We start from the raw sequence: 27,558 nt of genomic DNA on the forward strand, positions 1-27,558 counted from the left end.
TTTATAGAGTCACCAAAATGTTCCAAAAGTAGGTAGTGGTGATGGCTCCCAACTATGAAAATACTAAAAACACTAAATTGTGTACTTTAAAAGGGTGAATTTAATGATATATAAATTATATCTCAGTAAAGCTATTATTAAAAAATACTCAGTGTTGAAATATTGAAAGTTTTCCCTTTCTGGGAATAAGACAAGCAGGCTCACTGAAGGTCCTGGCCAGTGCAGTAAGGCAAGAAAAAGAAAAAAATGTTTTAAATGTATAAGTAGAAAATCAAGGGCTTCCCTGGTGGCACAGTGGTTAAGAATCCACCTGCCAGTGCAGGGGACACCGGTTCGAGCCCTGGTCCAGGAAGATCCCACATGCCGCAGAGCAACTAAGCCCGTGGGCCACAACTACTGAGCCTGTGCTCTTGAGCCCATGAGCCACAACTACTGACCTCACGCACCACAACTACTGAAGCTCGCACGCCTAGAGCCTGTGCTCCGCAACAAGAGAAGACACCACAATGAGAAGCCCACGCACCACAACAAAGAATAGCCCCTGCTCGTCGCAACTAGAGAAAGCCAGCGCACAGCAATGCAGCCAAAAACAAATAAAGAAATAAATTTATTTTAAAAGAAAATTAAGTAAAAGAAGGAAAAATCTCTGATTAGCCCAGGTAAAATCGTTGTATACATAGAAAATCTGAAATGGTGGCGGGAAGGGGTTGGGGACCGTGAAATGAGTAAAGGGGCTCAACTGTGTGGTGACAGACGGAAAATAAATTTTCTGTGGTGAGCAAATTGCAGGGTATACAGGAGTAGAAATATAATGTTGTACACATGAGACTTATATAATGTTAAAAATCAATGTTACCTCAATAGAAAAAGAAAATCTGAAATAACTTTCAGAAAAATTATTAAATCATCTAACATGTTTTCCAGATATACAATTAATAAATAAAAATCAATTGTGTCTTTCTATGGTTAGAGAATTAAAGAAAAAGATGTATTTTTTTTGTTTTTATTAAACTAGACAAATTCTAAAATGTACATGGAAATACAAAGGCCAAAGAATAGCCAAACCATTCTTGAAGAAGAACAAGGCTAAAGGACTTTCTGTCCTAAATATCAAGTCTTATTATAAGAAGCTACAGTAATTAAGACAGTTTGGTAATAACACAAGGAAAATCAATAGACCAATGGAACAGAAAGTAGCCCAAGAATTCATTCACATTCGGCTACTTGATTTTTGAGAGAAGTGGCCCTGCCAGGTGAATTTAGAGGGACTGAGGAACAAAGACAGAAGAGACTGTAGATATTAAAACAGGCCATGGACTTGTTCTGCTGTGCTCCAGAGACTAGAACCAAAATCAATGGACAGATGATACAGACAGGCTGATTTGGGCTGAGTTTAAAAAACAAAAGCCCTTTCTCATAACTAGAAGTGTCCAACTGAGCTGCCTACTGAGATGCTAAGTCCACTAGACTGAAAGGATTCTAGTAGAAACTAGATGACATTCTACTGGAAATGCTGCAGAAGGTAATTCTCAGACACTGAACTCGATGATATCATTTTTTTCCTGGGCTAAGGGATTTTCTTTTTTTTTTAATTTTTATTTTATATTGGAGCATAGTTGATTAACAATGTTGTGTTAGTTTCAGGTGTACAGCAAAGTTATTCAGTTGTACATGTATCTATTCATTTTCAAGTTATTTTCCCATTTAGGTTATTACAGAATTTATTTAGGCTGCTCTGGGTCTTAGTTGCAGCACACAGGATCCTCATTGCTGCATGCAGGATCTTTAGTTGTGGCATGTGGGTATGTGAGATCTAGTTCCCTGACCAGGGATCAAACCCGGGCCCCCTGCATTGGGAGCATGGAGTCTTAACCACTGACCACCACGCAAGTCCCTAGGTTATTACAGAATATTGAGCACTGTTCCCTGTGCTATACAGTAGGCCCTTGTTGGTTATCTGTTTTAAATGTAGCAGTGTGTACATGTCAATCCCAAACTCCCAATCTATCCCTCCTCCCCTACCCTTCCCCCCTGCTAACCACAAGTTGGTTCTCGAAGTTTGTGAGTCTGTTTCTGTTATGTAAATAAGTTCATTTGTATCTTTTTTTTTAGATTCCGCATAGGTGATATCATGATATTTGTCTTTCTCTGTCTGACTTACTTCACTTAGTACGATAATCTCCAGTTCCATCCATGTTGCTGCAAATGGCATTATTTCATTCTTTTAATGGCTGAGTAATATTCTGTTGTTTATATGTACCACATCGTCTTTGTTCATTCATCTGTCAATGGACATTTAGGTAGCTTCCATGTCTTGGCTATTGTAAACAGCACTGCAATGAATATTGGCATGCCTGTATCCTTTTGAACCATGGATTTCTCTGGACATATGCCCAGGAGTAGGATTGCTGGATCATCTGGTAACTCTATTTTTAGCTTCTTCTTTTTTTTTTTTTTTTTTGCTGTACGCGGGCCTCTCACTGTTGTGGCCTCTCCTGCTGCAGAGCACAGGCTCCGGACGCGCAGGCCCAGCAGCCACGGCTCACAAGCCCAGCCGCTCCGCAGCATGCGGTATCCTCCCGGACTGGGGCACAAACCCGCGTCGCCTGCGTTGGCAGGCGGACTCCCAACCACTGCGCCACCAGGGAAGCCCTATTTTTAGCTTCTTAAGGAACTTCCATACTGTTCTCCATAGTGGCTGTACCAATCTACATTCCCACCAACCATGTAGGAGGGTTCCCTTTTCTCCACACCCTCTCCAGCATTCATTGTATAGATTTTTTGATGATGGCCATTGTGACAGTTGTGAGGTGATACCTCATTGTAGTTTTGATTTGCATTTCTCTAATAATTAGTGATGTTGAGCATCTTTTCATGTGCCTCTTGGCCATCTGTATGTTGTCTTTGGAGAAATGTCTATTTAGGTCTTCTGCCCATTTTTTTTTTAATTTAGTTGACATGTATCTTTATTTATTTGTTTATTTATTTTTGGCTGCATTGGGTCTTCGTTGCTGTGCGCGGGCTTTCTCTAGTTTCAGCAAGCGGAGTCCACTCTGCATTGCAGTGTGTGGGCTTCTCATTGCAGTGGCCTCTGTTGTTGCAGAGCCCAGGCTCTAGGCTCACGGACTTCAGCAGTTGTGGCTCGCAGGCGCCAGAGCACAGGCTCAGCAGCTGTGGCACCTAGTTGATCCGCAGCATGTGGGATCTTCTTGGACCGGGGCACGAACCCGTGTCCCCTGCATCAGCAGGCAGACTCTCAACCACTGCACCACCAGGGAAGCCCACAAATTCTTAACCACTGTGCCACCAGGGAAGTCCCGACATGTTTTGTCTCATCAGTCTAAAGCAGCAGTTGTCCAGTTCTCTCTCTCTCTCTCTCTTTTTCTTTTTTTGGTCTTTTTTGGTCTTTCATGACATTGACATTTTTGAACAACGTTTTGTAAATTGTTTTGTAAATCTTTAACTTGGATAGGTTATTCTTTCCTCATGATTAGATTTTGGTTAAAGTTTTTGGCAGATGTATTGGATGAAAGGTACTGTTCCCTGTTCAGTGCTGACCTCAGAACATACTTGATCTGATGTCTCATTATTCCTGATGTTAAGTTTGATCTCCTCACTAAGGTGATGTCTGCCAAATCTCATCTTTGAAAAGGGACCTTTTTCCTTTGAAATTAATAAATAACCTACTGGATGACATTATATGACACAATCTATTCCCTATAATCTTTCACCTAATGATTTTAGCATCCATTGCAGATCAGTTCTTACTATGGAGGTTGCAAAACAGTGATTTGAAATTCCATCATTCATTTCTTATTTGGTGGCATTCTTTTGTGAAGAAGAGCTTTCCATCCTTCCCACCCTCCTTTTGAATGTTTTTGCTATCAGCATGAACTCATGGATTCTTTTTTTTTATGCCATCCATTATGTCATTTTTCATTTTGTTCCCAAATTATCAAAAAGTTAACCTGTCGGTGTTCCTTCAAGTAAGCAGTTGTGTTCAGTAATGTTCTATAAGTTTCTTTGAGAGACTGTATACATCTTTTAATATATTTAATTCTAAATACTTCCATTTTTGTATTTTTTAAACATCTTTATTGGAGTATAATTGCTTTACAATGTTGTGTTAGTTTCTACTGTATAACAAAGTGAATCAGCTATATGCATACATACATCCCCATATCCCCTCCCTCTCGCATCTCCCTCCCACCCTCCCTATCCCACCCCTTTGGTGGTCACAAAGCACCAAACTGATCTCCCTGTGCTATGCAGCTGCTTCCCACTAGCTATCTATTTTATATTTGGTACTGTATATATGTCAGTGCTACTCTCTTACTTCACCCCAGCTTACCCTTCCCCCTCCCCGTGTCCTCAAGTCCATTCTCTACGTCTGCGTCTTTATTCCTGTCCTGCCCCTAGTTTCATCAGAACCTTTTTTTTTTTTTTTAGATTCCATATATATGTGTTAGCATATGGTATTTGTTTTTCTCTTTCTGACTTACTTCACTGTGTATGATAGACTCTAGGTCCATCCACCTCACTACAAATAACCCAATTTCATTTCTTTTTATGGCGGAGTAGTATTCCATTGTATATATATGCCACATCTTCTTCATCCATTCATCTGTTGATGGACACTTAGGTTGCTTCCATGTCCTGGCTATTGTAAATAGTACTGCAATGAACATTGTGGTACATGTCTCTTTTTGATTTATGGTTTTCTCATGGTATATGTCCAGTAGTGGGATTGCTGGGTCATATGGTAGTTCTGTTTTTAGTTTTTTAAGGAACCTCCATACTGTTCTCCACAGTGGCTGTATCAATTTACATTCCCACCAACAGTGCAAGAGTGTTCCCTTTTCTCCACACCCTCTCCAGCATTTATTGTTTGTAGATGTTTTGATGATGGCCATTCTGACCGGTGTGAAGTGATATCTCATTGTAGTTTTGATTTGCATTTCTCTAATGATTAGTGATGTTGAACATCCTTTCAAGTGTTTGTTGGCAATCTGTATATCTTCTTTGGAGAAATGTCTATTTAGGTCTTCTGCCCATTTTTGATTGGGTTGTTTGTTTTTTGGATATTGAGTCGCATGAGCTCTTTGTAAATTTTGGAGGCAAATCCCTTATCGGTCACATTGTTTGCAAATATTTTCTCCTATTCTGTGGGTTGTCTTTTCATTTTGTCAGTGGTTTCCTTTGCTGTGCAAAAGCTTTTGAGTTTAATTAGGTCCCACTTATTTATTTTTGCTTTTATATCCTTTACTCTAGGAGACTGCTCAGAAAAGATGTTGCTGCGATTTATCTCAGAGTGTTCTGCCGATGTTTTCTGCTAAGAGTTTTATAGTATCCAGTCTTGCATTTAGGTCTTTAATCCATTTTGAGTTTAATTTTGTGTATGGTGTTAAAGAATGTTCTAATTTCATTTTTTTATGTGTAGATGTCTGGTTTTCCCAGCACCATTTGTTGAAGACACTGTCTGTCCTCCATTGTATAGTCTTGCCTCCTTTGTCATAGATTAATTGACCATAGGTGTGTGGGTTTATTCCTGGCTTTCTATCCTGTTCCATTGATCTATATGTCTGTTTTTGTGCCCATACCATACTGTTTTGATGACTGTAGCTTTGTCGTATAGTCTGAAGTGAGGGAGCCTGATTCCTCCAGCTCCGTTTTTCTTACTCAAGATTGATATGGCTATTTGGGGGTCTTTGGTGTCTCCATACAAATTTTAAGATTTTTTTGTTCTAGTTCTGTGAAAAATGCCATTGGTAATTTGATAGGGATTGCATTGAATCTGTAGATTGGGTAGTATAGTCATTTTGACAATATTGATTCTTCCAATCTAAGAACATGGTATATCTTTCCAACTGTTTGTGTCATCTTTGATTTCTTTCATCAGTGTCTTATAGCTTTTGGAGTACAGGTATTTTATCTCCTTAGGTACGTTTATTCCTAGGTATTTTATTCTTTTTGATGTGACGGTAAGTGGGATTGTTTCTTTAATTTCTCTTTCTGATCTCTTGTTGTTAGTGTATAGAAATGCAACAGATTTCTGTGTATTAATATTGTATCCTGCAACTTTATTGAATTCATTGATGAGCTCTAGTAGTTTTCTGATAGCATCTTTAGGATTTTCTATGTATAGTATCATGTCATCTGCAAACAGTGACAGTTGTACTTATTCTTTTCCAATTTGGATTCCTTTTATTGCTTTTTCTTCTCTGATGGCTGTGGCTAGGACTTCCAAAAGTATGTCGAATAAAAGTGGTGACAGTGGACATCCCTTGTCTTATTCCTGATCTTAGAGGAAATGCTTTCAGCTTTTCCCTGTTGATTATGATGTTAGCTGTAGGTTTGCCATATATGACCTTTATTATGTTAAGATATGTTCCCTCTATGCCTACTTTCTGGAGAGTTTTTATCATAAATTGGTGTTGAATTTTGTCAAAATCTTTTTCTGCATCTATTAAGATGATCTCATGGTTTTTATTCTTCAATTTGTTGATGTGATGTATCACACTGATTGATTTACGGATATTGAAAAACTAGAAACAAGAAATTTACGAATGGAAAAGCTCACCAGTAAAGGCAAACATAAAGTAAAGGTAGGAAATCATCTGCACACAAATATGATATCAAAACCAGAAATTTTGAGAAGAGGAGAGCACAAATTCAGGATATTGGAAATGCATTTGAAATTAAGAGATCAGCAACCTAAAACAATTATGTATGTATATAGACTGCTATATCAAAACCTCATAGCAACCACAAATCAAATATCTTTAATAGGTATACACACAAATAAATAAAAGGAATCCAAACACAACACTAAAGAATGTTATCAAATCACAAGAAAACAAAACAGGAAAGGAAAAAAAGACTACAAAAACAAATCCAAAACAACGAAATGGCAATAAGAACATATTAACAATTACCTTATGTAAACTGATTAAATTATCCAACCAAAAGACATAGACTGGTTGAAAGGATTCGAAAACTAGATCCATATATGTGCTGTCCACAAGAAACCCACTTCACATCTAGAGACACGTACAGGCTGAAAGTAAGGAGATGGAGAAAGGTATTCCATGCAGATGGAAATCAAAAGAAAGTTGGTGTAGCAATACTAGTATCAGACAAAATAGACTTTAAAATAAAGACTGTTACAAGAGCCAAAGAAGGACACTACATAATGATCAAGGGATCAATCCAAGAAGAAGGTATAACAATTGTAAATATATATGCACCCAACATAGGAGCACTTCAGTATATAAGGAAAATGTTAACAGACATAAAAGGAGAAATCAACAGTAACACAATAATAGTGGGGGATTTTAACACCCCACTTTCATCAATGGACAGATCATCCAGGCAGAAGATCAGTAAGGAAACTCAGGCCTTGAATGACATGTTAGACCAGATGGACTTAATTGATATTTATAGGGCATCCCATCCAAAAGCAGCAGATTACACATTCTTCTCAAGTGCACATGGAACATTCTCCAGGAGAGTTCACATGCTGGGCCACAAAGCAAGCCTCAGTAAATTTAAGGAAATTGAAATCATGTCAAGCATCTTTTCCAACCACAACTCTATGAGATTAGAAATCAACTACAAGAAAAAATACTGAAAAAACGCAAACATGTGGAGGCTAAACAATATGCTACTAAACAACCAATGGATCAGGATCACTGAGGAAATCAAAAAATAACCTAGCAACAAATGAAAACGAAAGCACAATGATCTATGGGACATGTGGCAAAAGCAGTTCTGAGGGGAGTATATAGCAATACAGTCTTACTTCAGGAAACAAGAAAAATCACAAATAAACAACCTAGCCTTATGCCCAAAGCAATGAGAGAAAGAAGAACAAACAAAACCCAAAGTTAGTAGAAGGAAAGAAATCACAAAGATCAGAGCAGAAATAAATGAAATATAAACGAAGAAAACAGTAGGAAAGATCAATGAAACTAAATGCTGGTTCTTCGAAATGATAAACAAAATTGATAAACCTTTAGCCAGACTCATCAGAAAAAAGGGAGAGGGCTCAAATCAATAAAATTAGAAATGGAAAAGTATAAGTTACAGTGGACACCACAGAAATACAAAGGATCATAAGAGACAACTACAAGCAACTATATGCCAAAAGAATGGACAACCTGGAAGAAATGGACAAGTTCTTAGAAACATACAATCTCCCAAGACTGAATCAAGAAGAAATAGAAAATATGAACAGACCAGTCACAAGTACTGAAGTTGAAACTGTGATTTAAAAACTCCCAACTGGGACTTCCCTGGTGGTCCAGTGGTTAAGACTTCATGCTTCCACTGCAGGGGGCACGGGTTTGATCCCTAGTCAGGGAACTAAGATCCCGCATGCTGTACAGTGCGGCAAAAAAAAAAAAAAAAAAAAACTCCCAGCCAACAAAAGTCCAGGAACAGATGGCTTCACAGGCGAATTCTATCAAACGTTTAGAGAAGAGTTAACACCTATCCTTCTGAAACTATTCCCAAAAAATCACAGAGGAAGGAATACTCCCAAACTCATTCTATGAGGCCACCATCACTGTGATACCAAAACCAGAAAAAGATACCGCAAAAAAAAGAAAATTACAGGCCAATATCACTGATGAACATAGTCACAAAAATCCTCAACAAAATACTAGCAATCTGAATCCAGCAATACATTAAAAGAATCATACACCATGATCAAGTGGGATTTATCCCAGGGATATATGGACTCGATGATATCATTTTAATGCTAAGGTTCCATGTGTCTTTGCTTCTGCCTTCTTAAGATGGCATTGTCAGACCACAGGGACCATAGAGGTCCACCCATCTCTGGGAACTTCCCTCACTCTCTGAGCAGAGTTTGATCAGAGGCCATTCTTAGTAAAACAGGTGACATGGACAGAGGCAAGTTCTAGGTCAGATTCTCTGTCCATGGGTCCTCCAGTCTACTAATTCTGCATCCCTCCTTTGAACTCCCAGATCTCTAGAACAGACCCTGCAACCCCATGCTTAGCATACCGGGCAGAGGACACATTGATGGGTTTCTCTGCATTACTTCTAGGTGTGGAGACAAACTCAAGTGAACGAATGATGCCACTTGAGGATGTTGGGGTGCTGAGTCTTTTTTTTTCAAGATTGTTATCTATTTATTTTATTATTTATTTGGAGCTGCATCAGGTCTTAGTTGCGGCATGTGGGATCCTCACTGAAGCATGCAGGATCTTTCGCTGTGGTGCACGGGCTCTTCATTGTGGTGCTCGGGCTTCTCTCTAGTTGTGGCATGCGCCTTTTCTCTTCTCTAGTTGTGGCTCACAGGCTCCAGGGCGTGTGGGCTCTGTAGTTGTGGTGCGTGGGTTCCAGAGCGCGTGGGCTCTATAGTTTGCGGCACGTGGGCTCTGGTTGAGGCACGCAAGCTTAGTTGCCCCACGGCATGTGGGATCTTAGTTCCCTGACCAGGGATTGAACCTGCATCCCCTGCATTGTAAGGTGGATTCTTTACCACCGGACCACCAGGGAAGTCCCTGCTGAGTCTTGATAAGGGAAAAATCTAATGAATTAGTGCCGTTCCTTGTATTAAGATTTGAGTAAAGTGTAAGAGATTACATTTGATATAACAAGTGTTCCTAGGGCCTATCATTTCTTCATTTCATCTTAGTTTGATTTCCTATTGTGCTGCAGGAACAATCATTTGGGGAGGCTGGAAGGGATGAAGGGATTAAGGCAAGAGTATGGGTGAAGGTTCATATATGATATTACAAATGTGCAAAATTATAAACCAAGCTAGGAAATAGTTAAATAAATTATGTTGGGGCTCCATTCTCTTACCCTGTCCAGCATCCTTTATAACTACCTGGAAAGCTGAACTTCTCAGAATTTGCCTCCACAGGAATATGGTGGCTCAGGAAGGAGCAGGATGGTGGCCATTTCCCTCCTACCCCATGTCATGTTCTGCCCCAAGTTTTGACCTGCTTGTGTGGACACCCAGCCCATGCTTCCAAGTTCCTCCTCAACTGCACACAAGCAAACCCTTTGGGCCTAGGGTTGCTCACACTAGCAGTTGGGTATGTCCTTAGGGTGATAGAGCCAGGGAAGAGGCCTGCATGGGCCCTGGAAACTGAGACACTAGGGCAGGAAACTCTGGGGTGTTAGGTGCATACCCACAGCATGATCTTGAGGGGGAGGTGCTAGCTGTAAGAAAGCATGTGGGCCCCTTGCTTAGTGGGAAGGGGAGAGCCAGAGGAAGACCAATGTGGAGCCCATTTCAGAGACTCCAGAGACACACTCTCACCCAGGTCTAAGTGTGGGACTAGGATTACAAACTAAGAAATATCATGAGTGGAAACCATAGTTTTCAGAGAAGAAAATATTCTGAGTGGAGAAATCATATGGTAAGGACTTAGGTGTAGTGCTTATGTGATACACCACAATTCCCAAAAATGATGTCCTCTGTGATATCGTATGTTTCTAAATGTACTTTGCTCTTGAGATAAGCGAAGTGCTACTGTAGTGTAATACAAATTAAGGAAACTATTCTGAAATAATCTGATTTGGGTACAAAAAGTACAGCAAATAAATGTGTGTGAAGCAAGTAGGTTCTCATACATGACTGAAGGCAGCATCTTTATAAACTTATCTGTGGATCGGGAGGAGACCTTTAATATTTGCCAGTCTGGTCTTGTGTATGAATTCACACCTCCCAGGTATCCATTCTTTTGTATTCATGACCTAAACCTAAATGACTCAACTGTCTCGAGAGTGTAACATTCATGCCCAGGTGTTCAATGATGGCAGTGACTGTGTCTCAATGGAATCTTGGTGTCCTTGAATCAGTAACATGGCATTTTGCATAATCATAATTTGTTCTTCTTCACCTACTAATATATTCAGCTTCTGTAAGCCAGAAAGAATCTTACTATATCCTGTCTGGCTGTCCTCAAACTGCCATCTATTTTATCTTCTCATTTTCTCCTTAATTTCTTAAAAGAATATCTACAGGAAATGCCTCCATGTATTCAACTTCCCATTTGTTCCTTAACAAATTCTGCTACTACTGCGATTCTGCTGTGGCATTTATGGTTGTTGTGAAAGTGTCCTCTCAAATGTCCAGTGGCCCTCAGAAGCTATCTAATCAGCCTTCTTTTTTTTTTGTCATTTTCTTATTGATTGCCCTATTCTTGGAAGTCAGTCTGTTCTTACTTCTATCTTGCTTACTTTCTTTCTCATCATCTTTTACTGCCCTTACCCCACACACTTACACATTGTAAACAATGATGTTCCCCATCCTCCATAGCCCTCTTCTCTATCTGTCCTTACTCTCCCTCACGATCTTGTTCATCCGTTAAGCAAACATAAATGAGCAGTAGTCACATTGCTTTAACATATACCAATAAGCTACAGATCTATTCTAAGCTCTAAACTGTTTCCTGAGCTTTATATTCAAATTGCCAACTTCCATTTGTTCAACTTGGCTTAGATCTCTCCTACACGTTGCATCAGCACATCCAGAATAACAAGATGTACTATCTACCCTCCAAAATTTGTTATTCCTACTGTATTCCTTATTGTAAATAACTCATGGAAATACAGAAATGCAAGATTTACCTAATTGCTGGTTTTACTGCTCAGACAGGTTTTAAATTTTGGTTTTGTCTCTGCTTTTTATAGATGTTTATTTAAGTTTAGGCTTGAAAGGAGATGTGAGTTTATATTATGTCCCTATAGCCAGGATATTGTTTTGCTTATCCAAACTAACCTGTTTTAACACTTGTAATATTCTGACAAGAGTTCAAGAGAGTTTAGGTTAAATTTTGTAGAGGAGAAATTTTGTGCAAAGAAAATACATTTGGTATTTATGGTTTAATTTCCATTCTTAAAAACTACAGTAAGTCATTTTTTGCCGTAAGAGTGTGCATTCAAAGCTAAAAATATAATGCATGTTATTATAACACTTAGATAGTTTTGTAGAGTTGCAAAATAACCTAGGAATAGACATTTTTAGTATGTGCATTGGCAGAATCAGGTCCTCTCCTGTTCCTATACATGATGGGGATGGAAGAAAAACAAAGGAACCAGCAGCATTAACTAGTTCCACTGTGTGCCAGACGCCTAGTTCTCTGCTGGACACAGTGCTCAATAAATCCTTCAACCCAGTGATGTACCTTGTTATCCTCCAGTTTACAGAGGAAGAAAGCTGAAGTATTACAGAGGCTAAATGAGGAAACTAAAGCTTCACAGAGTTAAATGATTTGCCTGACTTGCTGAGAAATGGGAGAACTAAGAATGACTTCAAGTTAGTCTTATTTCTTTCTTTCCACAACAGTCAAGCAAAGTCACTTTACAGCTTGCCCCTGCAGTGCTCCTTCCCCCAGCAGAAATGGAAGGATGGGTAGAACTATATTCTGCAGCCCACATCAGCAGAAACCGACTCTCATCACCATTATGGCTCCACACACCCATAAAGCCATAGGAGTCAGACGCCTTCGAGATGAAAACCAGATTGCCTGAGTGTTTGGAGAGCAGACGTGGTAAACATCACTTCAGAGGCATCAGGGCCAGAATTCATCTTGGCCTCTTGCCTCCCAGGGAGGACTGGGTGAGTCACATCCTTCTCTGGAACTAGGTTCTTATCTTTAAAAAAGTCCCCTGTTGACAACTCAGGTGTTTCTCTCTGGCGTTCTGGATATGGCATTCCCACTTTGGGATGAATCACCGCAGACAGAGCCTCCAGAACTGGTCTTTTCCTATAATTTTCCTCCTGCAAACCCTGAAACCCATGCATAGCGTGAGGTTTGTGAGACGATTACACAGATGGTAGTTTTAACATTTGTTGGGAAAGGGATTCTTTTCTACTGATACACTGTCTGAAGGAGGTGGCTATAAATCAGAGTAACCACAATATTTACAAAGGTATTTAGTGGAAAAGAAGACTTTGGCAACCGGTTAAGCCATCACTCATGGGGGATAAAGTGAAGCTTGCTTGTGGTTTAATAAATCAAAACATAGTGTGTTTGTCCATGGCCTCATTTTTTCCCCATTACTGGTGGGTGATCTCATCTTTTTCATTTCCATTAGAATCTTTCAGCATCCAAGAGTAGGAAAAAATTAATGTTAACTTCATTTATTATGTTGTATTTCCATTTTTAAACAGAAATTTAATTTTAATTCTGCCAGATTTGTGAATGCAGTTTACAAACTCTTCTAAGATTTGTGGAATTTTTATGAATAGTATTCTGGAAATTACTGACTTTTTTGTGTATGTACAAAGATATCATTTTTGAATTAAGTTCTTTTCTCAATTTGCCCAGATGAAACTCTGGTCTTAGAAAGAATAAAACTAAACCCCTCTCTGCAAATTATAGCAGAATAGTAAATTTAGAAATTGCTAGAAAATGTAAAGAAGACTAAAATTATCCATGGTCATACCCTGTTCAGATAACTAATGCATAAATAATAGTATTTTAAAATACAATGCTCATCTTTATCCTACATTTCTGCCAGAGTGAAGAGTTTGAGTGTTGCCACTCACAGGCACATATGTAAATAATCTCTGCCTTGCCACAATTGGGTAATTAACAACAATTTTTTATTGTTTTAAAAACTCAAGCCTCAGAGATATGGGGACATATGTATATGTATAACTGATTCACTTTGTTATAATGCGGAGACTAACACACCATTGTAAAGCAATTATACTCCAGTAAAGATGTTAAAAAAAAAAAAAGAACCTCAAGGCTCCACTTTCTGATAGCCTGCTCTTTTCTTCAGTCCCTAACTTCAGTAACATCTTTTCCAGGAAGCTTTCTCCCGTTCCACAGTTCAACCATTGCACGCTGGCTGTACTACTTTGCCAGCACTGATTACACCCTGCTTTGTATTATAAATAGTGGTTTCCATATGTTTTCCCCAAATGTATGTAAATTCCTTGAGGACTTACACGTATGTGTGCCGGTGATTAAGTCATTCAACAAGTTTTTTTTTACTGAGTGCATCTTGAGCTCACTGCTGAAATCTATAACGATAAATAAGGTTGACAGAGTTCTTACTTACAGTCAATTAAAGTCAGTTCTTACTACTAAGGGATCAGACAAATGGCTGCCTTGGTATTAAACAGTATGATCACTTCTGTGGCTGGGTTGTGGGGTGGTATTGGAAATATGCAGGAGATACCCATCTGGAGCTGTCAGAGCAGTTTTTAGCAACATTCAGCAGAAATGATTCTTCCCCTCTTTCCAACACTCATATCTCTTGGTTTTTACAGCCCAACTCCTTTGCCTCACTTAATAATCTCCTTTGCTGATTCCTCCTCTTCATCGACTTGATCTCAGGCCTGAAACCTCTTCTCTAGCTATAATTTCTCTCCAGGTGAGTTTGATCATCTGTATTACCATCTGTATGCTGGAAGTTTCTAGCTGCTTTCTTGACATATCTGTTTCAATGTCTAGGAGTCATCTCAAACCTAAGATTAAATTTGACTATAGACATATTTAAACTGAAACTTAAAAGTTAAATAAGAGTTTGTATACAGAGGGATAAGGTAAGAGAGAATGTTCTAGCCAGAGGGGATAGTGTAGGAGAAAGGCCTGATGAAACTGGCATCTTTTGGGAAGCGAAAGTGATTGTGAGGTGTGGAGGACTGAGTGCAGGAGAGAAGCAGCCAGATCTCCACAGGCTCTAAAAGGGATGTTGGAGGTTTGGAGCTTTACCCAAAGGCCACAGGAGAGGAGCATAACCAGTGTGGCATTTTATCAATAGATGGATAACTCTGTAGTTTGGCTTATGAATTGAGTGGAAGGATCAAGTCTAGGGACAGGGCTCCATTTAAGAAATGATTACAATAATTCAAGAGAGGGAGAAGATTTCTCTATGAGGGTAGGGGGGATTTCAAGACCTAATTAGAGGATGTTTTGCCAATGTTTGCTTCTAGGAGTTTTATGGTCTCTTTTTTTTTTTTTTTTTTTTGGCTGTGCTGCACAGCATGTGGGACCTTAGTTCCCTGACCAGGGATCAAACCCGCACCCCCTGCATTGGAAGTGCAGAGTCCTAAACACTGGACAACCAGGGAATTCCTGGTGACATGTCTTATGTTTAAGTCTTTAAGCCATTTTGAGTTTATTCTTGTGCATGGTGTGAGGGTGTGTTATAACATCATTGATTTACACGCAGCTGTCCAACTTTCCCAGCACCACTTGTTGAAGAGACTGTCTTTTTCCCATTTTATATTCTTGCCTCCTTTGTTGAAGACTAATTGACCATAGGTGTGTGGGTTTACTTCTGGGCTCCCTATTCTGTTCCATTGATCCATGTGTCTGTTTTTGTGCCAATACCACTGTTTTGGTTATTGTAGCTTTGTAGTATTGTCTGAAGTCTAGGAGGGTTATGCCTCCAACTTTGTTCTTTTTCCTCAGGATTGCTTTGGCAATTCTGGGTCTTTTATGGTTCCATATAAATTTTAGGATTAATTGTTCTAGCTCTGTGAAAAATGTCATGGGTAATTTGATAGGGATTGCATTAAATCTATAGATTACTTTGGTTAGGATAGCCATTTTAACAATATTAAGTCTTCCAATTCAAGAGCATGGGATATCTTTCCATTTCTTTGAATCATCTGCAGTTTCCTTTATAATGTTTTATAGTTCCTCAGTATATAAGTCTTTCACCTCCTTGGTCAGGTTTATTCCTAAGTGGTTTTTTTGTTTTGTTTTGTTTTGATGTGATTTTAAAAGGGATTGGTTTATTTCTTTTTCTTGTCTGATTGCTGTGGCTAGGACTTCCAATACTATGTTGAATAGAAGTGGTGAGATTGGGCATCCTTGTCTTGTTCCAGATTGTAGTGGGAAGGCTTTTCACTGTTCACTATTTTGTTGGCTGTGGGTTGGTCATAAATAGCTTTTATTATGTTGAGATATGTTCCCTCTGTATCCACTTTGGTAAGATTTTTTATAATGAATGGATGTTGAATTTTATCAGATGCTTTTCCTGCATCGAGATGATCGTTTGTGTTTTTTTCTTTTCCTTTGTTGATATGGTGTATTGCATTGATTGATTTGCATATGTTGAACCATCCTCGTGACCCTGGGATGAGTCCAACTTGATTGTAGTGTATGACCTTTTTTATGTGTTGTTGGATTCAGTTTGCTAATATTTTGCTGGGAATTTTTGCATCTATATTCATTAGAGATATTGGCCTGTAATTTTCTTTTTGGTAGCATCTTTGGTTTTGGTATCTGGGTGATGCATTCTCTGACATAAATCATAGCAATGTTTTCTTAGGTCAGTCTCCCAAGGCAATAGAAATAAAAGCAAAAATAAACAAATGGGATTTAATCAAACTTCTAAGCTTTTGCACAGCAAAGGAAACCATAAACAAAACAAGAATTACAGGAACTAAGAGAAGAGAATTTTCAAACTCTTTCCAAAATAAGCACTTTTACACATTGTTGGTAGAAATATAAATTGATAGATTTTTTTATATAGGTCATTTTATCAGCCTTTACTCAACATTAAACCATTCTGCTTCTAAAAATGTACAAAAATATCTTAGAAGGATATTCATTGTAGTATATAAAATAGTGAAAAATTACAAATAACCTAAAAGATTATCAATAGACAATTGGTTAAGTCACAATATATTGTGTATCTATACAATGGCTTGCCTTATTGCCTTAAAAATAACAAAGTAGATTTGTGTTTACTGATATGGGATATATCTTGGTACATTAAATGGCAAAATCAATCATAAGTAGTTTATATGGCAAGTGTGTTTTATTGAGAATTTGGTATATCCCAGGCAGTATTTGTAAAGAACTCCAAAAACTGATAGGGAAAAATGGGCAAGCAATTTGAACAGACTGATCCCAAAATTCAAATGACCAATAAATGCATGTACATGTTCAACTCCACTAGTCAAATGAGGGAAAATCTATTTTAAATCACCATCAGATACCATTGCACACCCACCAAAATGATTAATAGTAAAAAGACTGATAGTACCAATTGTTAGAATATGGAACAATAGCTATTCTCATATACTGCTGTTTGACGGTAAATTGGTACCAACACTTTGATATTATCTATAAAAGTTGAAGATACACATACTCCTAGGTATATATTCGAAAGAAATGTGTGCACATGTGTATACAGAAATATGCATAAATATGTCACAGCAGTGATCAGTTTGTAATATATACATATATCAAATCATGGTACACCTTAAGCTAATACAGTCTTATATGTCAATTATATCTCGATAAAATTTGGAAAAAATAAAAGTGAAAGTCATACAAGTAGAAACTGAGAGAATTCACCTCTAACAGATGTTCATGTTAGAATTAAAGGATATTCTTCAGGCAGAGGGAAAATGATCTAAGAAGGTTTGAGATGTAAGAAGCAATAGGAGCAAAGAATATGGTAAATACAGCAAACAGTGACCATATAATAAAGTCATAATAATGTCAAGGGAAGTCTTTTTTTTTTTAAGCTAGAATTCAAAAGTACAAGTGTGACTGAAATTAAAATGCTGTAAAGTCCTTTGTTCGTGAGGAGGATTGAGACATGGATTAATTTGGACTTTGATAAGTATGCATGATAAAATATCTAAGGTAACCATTTGACATATAGAAATAGAGCATGTGACATCCCAACTAATATATGGGAAAAAGCAAAATTTTTAAAAGCTAATCAAAAAGAGGCAAAGGATAAAAAAATTTTAAATAAAATTTAAAAAGTCATTTGTGGTGGAACTTCCAAATATGGCAGAATGAAGAGGTCACTGAATCTTCTCCATAGGAAAATAAGTGTAAAGCTGGAAAAATTGTGTAAAAAGAACTGTTTCAGGACTGAGGAGATTGACCAAAGGCAAAGAACAAATAATTCAGAGCTTGATTCTGCCTCTCTTTTAATATCTATGTTCACTCATGATGACCTAGATAGTCTTTCTGCGAAAATATCTCCCTCATCCATCCCATACTCTTTATTGTCACTAATGGAATTGAAATAACCATTTTGTTTGTAAATACATTTTGATTGCAAGTAATAGAAACTTCAAATAAGCCTAAGTACAACATGGGTGTATTGAAAGGACACTGAGAATACCCTCTTACTGAAGGGCATTAAGGATTCCCAAGGGCCTGGGACCAGGAATGAGGTCACCCTCATGGTCCAGGCAGTCCTCACGGACTCTCATCTTGCTTTCTTTTTCTGAGTTAAATCATCTCTACCATTTTCTGTATGTTCACTTCATTCTCCTCTCAGTAGGTCTTGCCTTCTGCAGGACAGCTCCCACTGTGTTGACAGGAATGTGGCCAATGGCCCATCTCAAAGAACCCAAGCCTATTTACCTTCAGTTCAAGCAACTTCCCAGATTGGTGGTATGGCCCTCAATTTCAGATTTTTCCAGAAAACCTGATTTAGCCAGCTTGGGTCATGTGTTCACCCCTAGTCCTATCAACTATGATCTCTAGGGCAAGTGCAGGTCATAAAAGCTTGGCTGGGTGTTGGTGATATAATATAGTACAGAGTTAAACATATTTAACAAAAGTATTTTCACATAGACAACCCCAGGTAAAGCTTTTGTAAGAAAGAGAAAAGTTATTAAAATTTAATATAACTTTCTTCAATCAGCATGTATTTATCTTTACTTCCTGAAAAGAACATCTTTATACTGTTGGAGTGCTCTATTGTGTAGCCTAAGGCAAGCTTTGTGCCTATTAATCTGTCAGTAAATATTTACTGATTATTTCTTTTTAGTTTGTTTCATTTATAACAATACTTATAAGTGATTATTGAGATTTTCTAAAAAATTTATTTTTGGCTGCGTTGGGTCTTTGTTGCTGCGTGCAGGCTTTTCTCTAGTTGCGGCGAGCAGGGGCTACTCTTCATTGAGGTGCGTGGGTTCCTCATTGCGGTGGCTTCTCTTGTTGCTGAGCACGGCTCTAGGTGTGCAGGCTTCAGTAGTTGCAGCATGCGGGCCCTAGAGCGCAGGCTCAGTAGTTGTGTTGCACGGGCTTAGTTGCTCTGCAGCATGTGGGATCTTCACGGACCAGGGATCGAACCCGTGTCCCCTGCATTGGTAGGCTACCAGGGAAGTCCCGATTATTGAGATTTTATATAATTTTTAGCTCTTTCTCATGAGAATTGTCCTTTAATTATTATATACAATGTTCAAGGACTGTGGTTGTTTTGTTTAATTTTTTCTGAATATATACTTAAATTACTGAGAGGTTTTTTTTTTTCTTTTTTAGAGGTGGTTAAAAACCATTTGTTATAACACACAAAAAGCAAATTCCTCTCTGGTTGAGAGTTGTTTTGCTTTTAAACTGACAAATTTCAAGCAGGCTTTAGTGAAACAAACAATATTTTCACTATAAAATCACCAGCATGATTGCAGGAGGAGCCATGCCATCATCTATTTATGTTGGTATGCCATTTGATATCTGTAATTCAGAACAGTGAAAGTAAATTTTAACTGCTTTCATGCTGAAAATGGCTTATTTACGTCTTCGGAAGGGAGAATTAGCAATGATCAAGCACTTAGCAGTGACCATGTTTTCTGTCTACAGTTCAATGACTCTTCTTAGTTCAGTTTATTTATTTATTTAATACAATTTTTAAAGGTTACTTTCCATTTACAGTTATTACAAAATATTGGCTATATTCCCTGTATTATACAGTACATCCTTGAGCCTATCTTACACCCAAAATTTGTACCGCCCACATTACCCTTCTCCCCATGCCCCCACTGGTAACCGCTCATTTGTTCTCTGTATCTGTGAGTCTGCTTCTTTTTTGTTATATTCACTAGTTTGTTGTATTTTTTAGATTCCACATATAAGTAATATCATATTTGTCTTTCTCTGTCTGACTTCTTTCACTTAGTGTAATGCCCTCCAAGTCGATCCATCGTAGTTCAGTTTCTTGAACCATCATAAACTCTATGCAAGCATTATGCTCCATATCAGATAGGAATCAAAGACTGAATCAAACCACTGTAATTAATCCTGCTTCCTCATATTTTCTCAGGGACTCTCCCTCACCACTCCACTGCCCCCCACCCCCAGTACCAACTTGGCTCATTACATGACTGTCATCCACAGCTGGACACTAGCTGCCCTTCCCTCCCAGAATCCTCATTATGTGAGTAATAAATCTCTTCACACCCTCTTGCAATGTGTGGAACCATCAATGTTGACATCTGACCCCAAGTTTGGTGGGGGGTGTCCATCATGGTCTGTGGAATGGTCTCAACACCATACTTAGAGTATGTAGCAATGAGTGCCTGGTAGGACGTGGTAGTAGAGGGTGGACATCAGTTGTCTGGTGCCCAGCACATTCCCTTCCTTCTTCTGAAAGTGCCCCCTTCCTTTTTTTTTTTTTTTTTTGCGGTACGCGGGCCTCTTGATGTTGTGGTCTCTCCCATTCTGGAGCACAGGGTCTGGATGCGCAGGCTCTAGACGCGCAGGCTTACTGGCCATGGCTCACGGGCCCAGCCGCTCCGCGGCATGTGGCATCCTCCCAGACCGGGGGCACAAACCCGCATCCCCTGCATCGTCAGGCGGACTCTCAACCACTGCGCCACCAGGGAAGCCCCACCCCCTTCCTTTGAGGAAGTTTTCCCTCATAGGCTGACACACCCTTGAAAATTATTCACAGTGGAATACTACACAGTCATTAAAAAGAACACAGCAACTCTATCTTCACAGGAAAAGCTCCTCTTCAATACACATTGTTGAGTGAAGAAAAGAAATGCAGGGCTTCCCTGGTGGTGCAGAGGTTGAGAGTCCGCCTGCCGATGCAGGGGACACGGGTTCGTGCCCTGGTCCAGGAAGATCCCACATGCCGTGGAGTGGCTGGGCCCGTGAGCCATGGTCGCTGAGCCTGCATGTCCGGAGCCTGTGCTCCACAACAGGAGAGGCCACAACAGTGAGAGGCCCACATACCACAAAAAAAAAAAAAAAGAAAAAAGAAATGCGAAAACAATATGGTATAGTATGATTGTATTTATTAAATTTTCTCTATTGAGGTATATTTAATTGAGGTGTAACTTTCCTATTTGCTGTGGGTCCATAGAGATCTGTAATATGAGAAGAGATCTGCAAGATACTCATCTGGGGAGAGAGGGTTGGAGACTAGAATTGGGCTTACATCAAAGAAGAGTTTAACTTAGCTTTAACCATTTAATTTTTAAAGTGAGAATGCATTTGTTAATTACTTGTATAATTAAAGAGAAATGAAAATGTGATATTTCTCACCAAAAAGAAAGCAAGAGGAGACTTAAAGAAATACGGCAGGGACTTCCCTGGTGGTCTAGTGGTTAAGACTCCACACTCCCACTGCAGGGGGCACAGGTTTGATCCCTGGTCGGGGAACTAAGATCCCTCATGCCTCATGGCACGGCCAAAAAAAAAACAAAAAAAAGAAATACGGCAGGCCGAGATGGCCATATGTACCCTCCCCTGCCATTTTAATCTTACAGAAATTCTGGATTAAGTACAACATGTTTTAAGTACATAGTCAAGCTCAAAAGAAAGAAGTAAAAATGTCCTGAGAGCCAGAAATAAGGAGAAAAATCAAAGCGAGAGCAGGAGCTGGTTTTGGCCAGCCCACAGCATCTCAGAGCAGATCTGGGCCCTGGGTCAGAGATGGAGGACAGCCTGGGCTGCATCAGATGCTGGGGTGGATCCTCCTCCCAGAGCTTGGGGCCTCAAAGACTTCCGTCAGTTGAAAAAGGAAGAGGAAAGAGTGCCAGCCACCCCAAAGAAGCTGCAGGGAACTTGGCAGGTGGAGAAACTCACCTCTTCAGATCCCTGACACAGATATATACAAGGTCTCAGTTTACCTTGCCTACGTGTGGGCTAGGTAGAAGCCCAAATCTGGAAAGGAATATAAATTGTAGATACAGGGACTCCCCCAGGCTCTGAGAGAAGCCACCCTGAAACTTCCCTGGAGGGAAATTCTCACACATACATAACTGTCACAGACAAAAATGACCCCAGATGAAGCAAGTGCACATTAAAAAACTATACATTAATTGGGACTTCCCTGGTGGTCCAGTGGTTAAGAATCCACCTTCCAATGCAGGGGATGCAGGTTCGATACCTGGTCGGGGAACTAAAATCCCACATGCTGCGGGGCAACTAAGCCCGTGCACCACAACTACTGAGCCCATGCGCTCTGGAGCCCGCGCACCACAATTAAAGAGCCCACATGCCGCAACTACAGAGCCTGCGTGCTGTGACTAGAGAGAAGCCCACGTGCCACATCAAAGAGCCTGGGTGCCGCAACAAAAAATCCTGCATGCCGCAGCTAAGACACAACGCAGCTCAAAAATAAATAAATAAATAAAATATTTTTAAAATTATACATTAATTGTATAAAACAAACTTCTGTTAAGTGAGAATTATAGAACAATCTGGACAAAAAGTACAAGGTTTAAGATATCAAAGTAATAACTAAACAAATAGATCTAATTTAAAATATAGGACAGTTTTTTACAAAAGCCTATTGGAAAAAGAAACAAATTGACTCTAAATTTTCTAAATGTGATTAGAATTTTAAAAATTTAGAAACCAGTGGATAAGTCAAACAACATGTTAAATATTACTAAAGAGAACATTAGAGGATTTATTTGAAGAAACCACCCAAAGAACAGAAAGATAATTAGATGGAAAACAAATGAGTTCAGTTAAGAAGCATGGAATTAGGTGGTTCAGTGTAATCTAATAAGAGTTCCAGACAGAGAGAATGAAATAGATGCTATATTTAAAGAGAAGAATGTTATTACCTTGTCAGATATCCTCAGTTGTTTGTCCCAGTGCAGAAAGATTTGAATGACAGGATTCTGTGTGAAAAGAGGGACTGCGTTTAAAGGAACAATTATAACTTTACTTTGTACGTGAATATATCATCTCAGAATTTATAAAGGACATTTTAAAAAGAGGAAAAAGGGAGCTGTCAAACTGTTCTACAAAGTGGCTGTGCCATTTTACATCTCACCAACAATGCCTGAGGTTTCCACTTTCCCCATTCTCACCAACACTTGCCACTCTCTGTCTTTTTTATAATAGGTACTCTAGTGGATCTGAAGTGGTTTTGTATGGTTTTAAGGTAGATTTCAAACTAAGCATCCTGCAGATCTGTTTTTCACACTGAACTATTTTACTTCAAGCTATTTATGATAGTTCAAATTGTTGTTGAATGCCTTTCTAAACTACCTTATCTTACAAAGTCTAGTTGTAATTTAAATTGAAAATAACCATATGTTCACATTTCCTGACTCTATTAGTCTTTATCCAATCTTTGATTACAGTGTTTTTAACATGTTTAAAATAGTGTATTTTTCTGATAAACATGAACTGCACAGTATCACCATCACTGCCCACCCCACCCCCCAAAAGAAAAGGCCAATTATATTTTTTGCCTCAAGAACTTGAAGATTGGTTACTTCGGAAAAGCATGTTTGAGGTAATCACCTTCCTCTTGTAATTAATTAAATGATTTCAGACATTCATAACCATGTTTGCATAAGTCAGGGTCTTCAGGCCAGTCATTTAGGAACATCCTACCAGAACACCATCACTTTCACATACAAAGGTGTGGGCAGAAAAGCCCATATATTTGCAAGTGCTCTTGGAAGAAACAAGAGGGCCCTGCTTAAGCAAGTTCACTAACAGTGTGTCAGTGGAGGCATGCTTCAGCAAAGGGCTTTCAACTTCTCTAGTTCTGTTAGTATAACAAATTGTTAACCACTTGTTTTAAGACTTTTTTCAAGCTCAAACTTTGGTTTCGTCTCTGTATGTTTTCTTCTTTATAAGAGGCAGTAAACTACATCTGGTTAGTATTCAGTGCTTATGGCACTTGTAAATAAAGAACCCTCTTTCTGTTACAAATGTGTAAATGCTCTGCTTACAGCTTTTGATATTTAAAACAGCATGGAATATGTGTTTGTCTGAGGCTAAAGTATGACCTTTAGGAAATTAGAATCTGTCCTTTGGCTATTTTATCTTAAAAAAAAAAAGCTTGACTTTGTTGGCCCACATCCTCTGTTTCCATTTTCTCTTATTGCTGGGCGCATAATCCACCTTGGACAGTTGTGCAAGCCTCTGGGGTCCTGGGGCCCGAGTTCCCCTCCAGTCCATCAACACGATGTCTCTCTATTCCCAAATAAAGCTAAAGTTTGTGCAGGCCTTTTCCATTTCTTTGGTCAGCCTCAGCCTCTGGAACTTAGTATGTTTCTTCAAATATTATTTAAATGTACAAGTTAGCTGAACTTTAATAGAAGGAGATTAGGAAAGATAAGTAGAAAGCTTATAAACGTTCAAACAAATGTCTTTACAAGTAAAATTTTCATGTAACAAAAATTTCTAAGCTGCAGCTTTTGGCCCTTTTTTATTTCAAATGTGATTCAACTAATTCCAGTTGAACAAAATCATGTGACCATATTTTCAGAAGAGAAAAGTGTTAAACAATTGCACTTCTGTGTAAATGACCCAAGAGGGAGTCAACAGTAAGATCTCCATATTTTCAGACAACTTTAAGCATTTCCACACATTGAAATACCCAGAGGGTGGGAATGCACTGAAAACATTATCCAGAGCACACATACAAGTAATAAAAGTTTACTGTGCATAAGATAAGACCTTCAAGAAAAAAAAAATCCAGAAAATACTTATCAAAAGACCTGCCCTTGGGGACTTCCCAGGTGGTCCAGTGGTTAAGACTCCGAGTTTCCACTGCAGGGGGCACGGGCTCAATCCCTGGTCAGGGAACTAAGGTCCCACATGCTGCGCAGCAACCAAAAAAAAACAAAAAGATGTGCCCTTGGCTATTAATTGTGACCCAAGAAAAGGCATACTGACTGCTTCCCAAAACAATATTTCAGATACTTCTACATCAAGAAAGGGGGGCTTCCCTGGTGGCGCAGTGGTTGAGAGTCCGCCTGCCGATGCAGGGGACATGGGTTCATGCCCCGGTCTGGGAAGATCCCACATGCCGCGGAGCGGCTGGGCCCGTGAGCCATGGCCGCTGAGCGTCCGGAGCCTGTGCTCCGCAACAGGAGAGGCCACAGCAGTGAGAGGTCTGCGTACCGCAAAAAAAAAAAAAAAAGAAAGGCTTGCAGATTGCTAGTCTTAACTTAGGAAGATCAGGTAAAAGAAAATAGATTTTATGTTCTTTGTCCCAAATCCTGGAACATCTGTACACAATATTTCATGCATTTATGGTCACTGCTCTTCAGGACAGACATGACAGAGTTGGAAAAGACGCAAAAGAGACAGCAAAGTAATCTTGATGGCAACAGAGCTTCCAGATGAAGAAAAGAACAAAGCATTCTCCACGCTGGATGGCAGTGGCAGAGGGGAGGCATTCGTGTATTTACTTGTTTAATGTCTGTCTTCTCCACTAGATCGTATGCTTCATGGGCTCAGGGATGCTGTCTTTTGTATTTTAACTTTTTGTTGAAATATATAGACACAGAAAAGGGCACACATCATAAATATACAGTTGGATAATTTCTTTCAAAATCATAGAACCACTGGCCAGAAGAGGAAGCAGAGCAAAGAGCAGCCCCCAGAGCCCCTGTGCTCCCTTCTGTCATTTCTTCCACACCGCCAGGGCCAGGGCCCACCTACCTGCCACAGGACTCCACAGGATGGGGTTGGCACCTGTCACTGCATACGGTGTCCATATGAGGTCCGTCCATGTGGAGTATAACTGGTGATCATTCCCCTTGTTGCCATGTAGCCTTCCGTCCTGTGGGTAAGCCACAAAGCATTCACCCAGTATTCTGTTCCTGGGCCCTTCCAGGTCCTGGCAATTGTAAATAGTGCTGCTGTGTGCATGTCTTTTGGTGACACATGTACATGTTTATGTTGAGTAGAGTTGCTGAATCTTAGGGTAGATGTATGTTCAGCTTTGAGGTGTTGCCAAACAGTTTTTCAAAGTAACTGTGCCCATTTATACTCTCACCAGCAGGGTGTGAGGGTTCCAGTTGCTCAATTCAGTTTCAACACCGCTTTTGTCAGTTGTTTGTAGCCATTCAGGTGTGTGGTTTTTATTTGTAGTTTCCTGATGCTCAGTGTTATTTTGTTCAGGACATACCCAGCATTTAACAAAGTGCCCGTGGTTTTTATTAGAGCTCTTTCAATGCAAGTGACAGAGGATGGGACAGAATCTTAACTCACATTGGCTTAGCAAAAAAGGAAATTTAGGGACTTCCCTGGTGGTGCAGTGGTTAAGAATCCGCCTGCCAATGCAGGGGACACAGGTTGGAGCCCTAGCCCGGGAAGATCCCACATGCCGCGGAGCAACTAAGCCTGTGCACCACAACTACTGAGCCTGTGCTTTAGAGCCCGTGAGCCACAACTACTGGGCTGGCGTGCCACAGCTACTGAAGCCCACGTGCCTAGAGCCCGTGCTCTGCAACAAGAGAAGACACCACAACGAGAAGCCCACGCACCACAACAAAGAGTAGCCCCTACTCGCCGCAACTAGAGAAAGCCCGCATGCAGCAGCAAAGACCCAACACAGCCAAAAATAAATAAATATTTTTTTAAAAAGGGAAAGTTAGTCACTCCAGTAGTAGTAGAGGGCTGGAGTAGTTCAGACAATCAAAGAAAGGTTGCCTGCGTTTGGGGATCACACCAAGATAAGAGGATTTTCCCTGCCATTGTGAGGCCCTCATCTCTGCACGGTTCTCTGCTGGTTCTCTGGACAACACACGGGCCTCATACAACCTGGAAGAGGCTGTCTGCTGAGCAACCCCTGTAGGAAAAGATTTTGTCCTCCCAGCATCTACCTGTCAGTTGGCCCAGGACACATCATATGCTGTTTGTGAGGAGCTGACAGTCTGTGATGACCTGAGCCAATCCTGTGAACAGGGACAGGTCTGTTACCAGAGGAGGGGTAATAAGAAAGCTTGCCAGGCAAAGAAAAACGGGTCTACAGTCCACAATAGCTCCACACAGTAGACACTCTGCAAATCATTCTGAGTGAATGAATTAGTCAATCCAAGTTCATCATGTGTGTAGGCCTCATGATGTATGAGAGGATGAACTTGAAATACTTTTACTTAAGAGGCCCTCTAGGGACTTCCCTGGTGGTCCAGGGGGCCCGGGTTTGACCCCTGGTCAGGAAACTAGATCCCATGTGCATGCCACAACTAAGAGTTCGCATGCCGCAACTAAGACCGGAGCAGCCTAAATAAATAAACAAACATTTAAAAAACTAATAAATAAAGAGCTCCTCTAGGAGAATAAAGCAGTTTCAGGACAAGGCAGCAAAAAATATCCTTCTGCCCTCAATCAATTTAAGAGATATTCCATGCTGAAAATTTGAACTGTTACAGAATGCGTTTTGCCAGTTCATGGATGGTCTGTAGAGAAATGCATACATGAAAGCATTTTCCATGTTTGCTACTCTCCTGTTACCTGTTTTGAGTCTCAAGTCAAGCCCAGGATCAGCTGGCCCCTTCCTACTGCCCAGTCCTGAAGGGGATGCTTATATCATTTGTGGCCAGATGACAAGACGTGTGTTATTCTAAGACCCCAAAAACAA

General features: G+C 39.7%; 2 protein-coding genes across 5 annotated transcripts in view; one reads left to right on the plus strand and one right to left on the minus strand.

Annotated features, from left to right (window-relative positions):
• CENPP (centromere protein P) overlaps window positions 1-27,558 on the plus strand; it is a 234,678-nt gene that overhangs the window by 184,386 nt on the left and 22,734 nt on the right. For 2 of the 4 annotated variants that reach the window (XM_033857781.2, XM_019940471.3), the window contains exon 6: window positions 20,029-20,142. The exons of the other annotated variants lie outside the window; for them this stretch is intronic. In XM_033857781.2, the coding sequence (XP_033713672.1) occupies window positions 20,029-20,142 (114 nt within the window). The remainder of the gene's footprint in view (window positions 1-20,028; window positions 20,143-27,558) is intronic. 4 annotated transcript variants of the gene reach the window in all.
• The window catches only part of ECM2 (extracellular matrix protein 2), a 70,667-nt gene that overhangs the window by 42,919 nt on the left and 190 nt on the right, over window positions 1-27,558 (minus strand). Inside the window, exons 2-3 of the mRNA XM_073805915.1 lie at window positions 25,635-25,755; window positions 22,790-22,846 (exon numbers count right to left, since the gene is read on the minus strand). The gene's annotated coding sequence lies outside the window, so the exon portion shown is untranslated. The remainder of the gene's footprint in view (window positions 1-22,789; window positions 22,847-25,634; window positions 25,756-27,558) is intronic.

This window comes from Tursiops truncatus, chromosome 6 (assembly GCF_011762595.2).
Source record: "Tursiops truncatus isolate mTurTru1 chromosome 6, mTurTru1.mat.Y, whole genome shotgun sequence".
NCBI lineage: Eukaryota > Metazoa > Chordata > Mammalia > Artiodactyla > Delphinidae > Tursiops > Tursiops truncatus.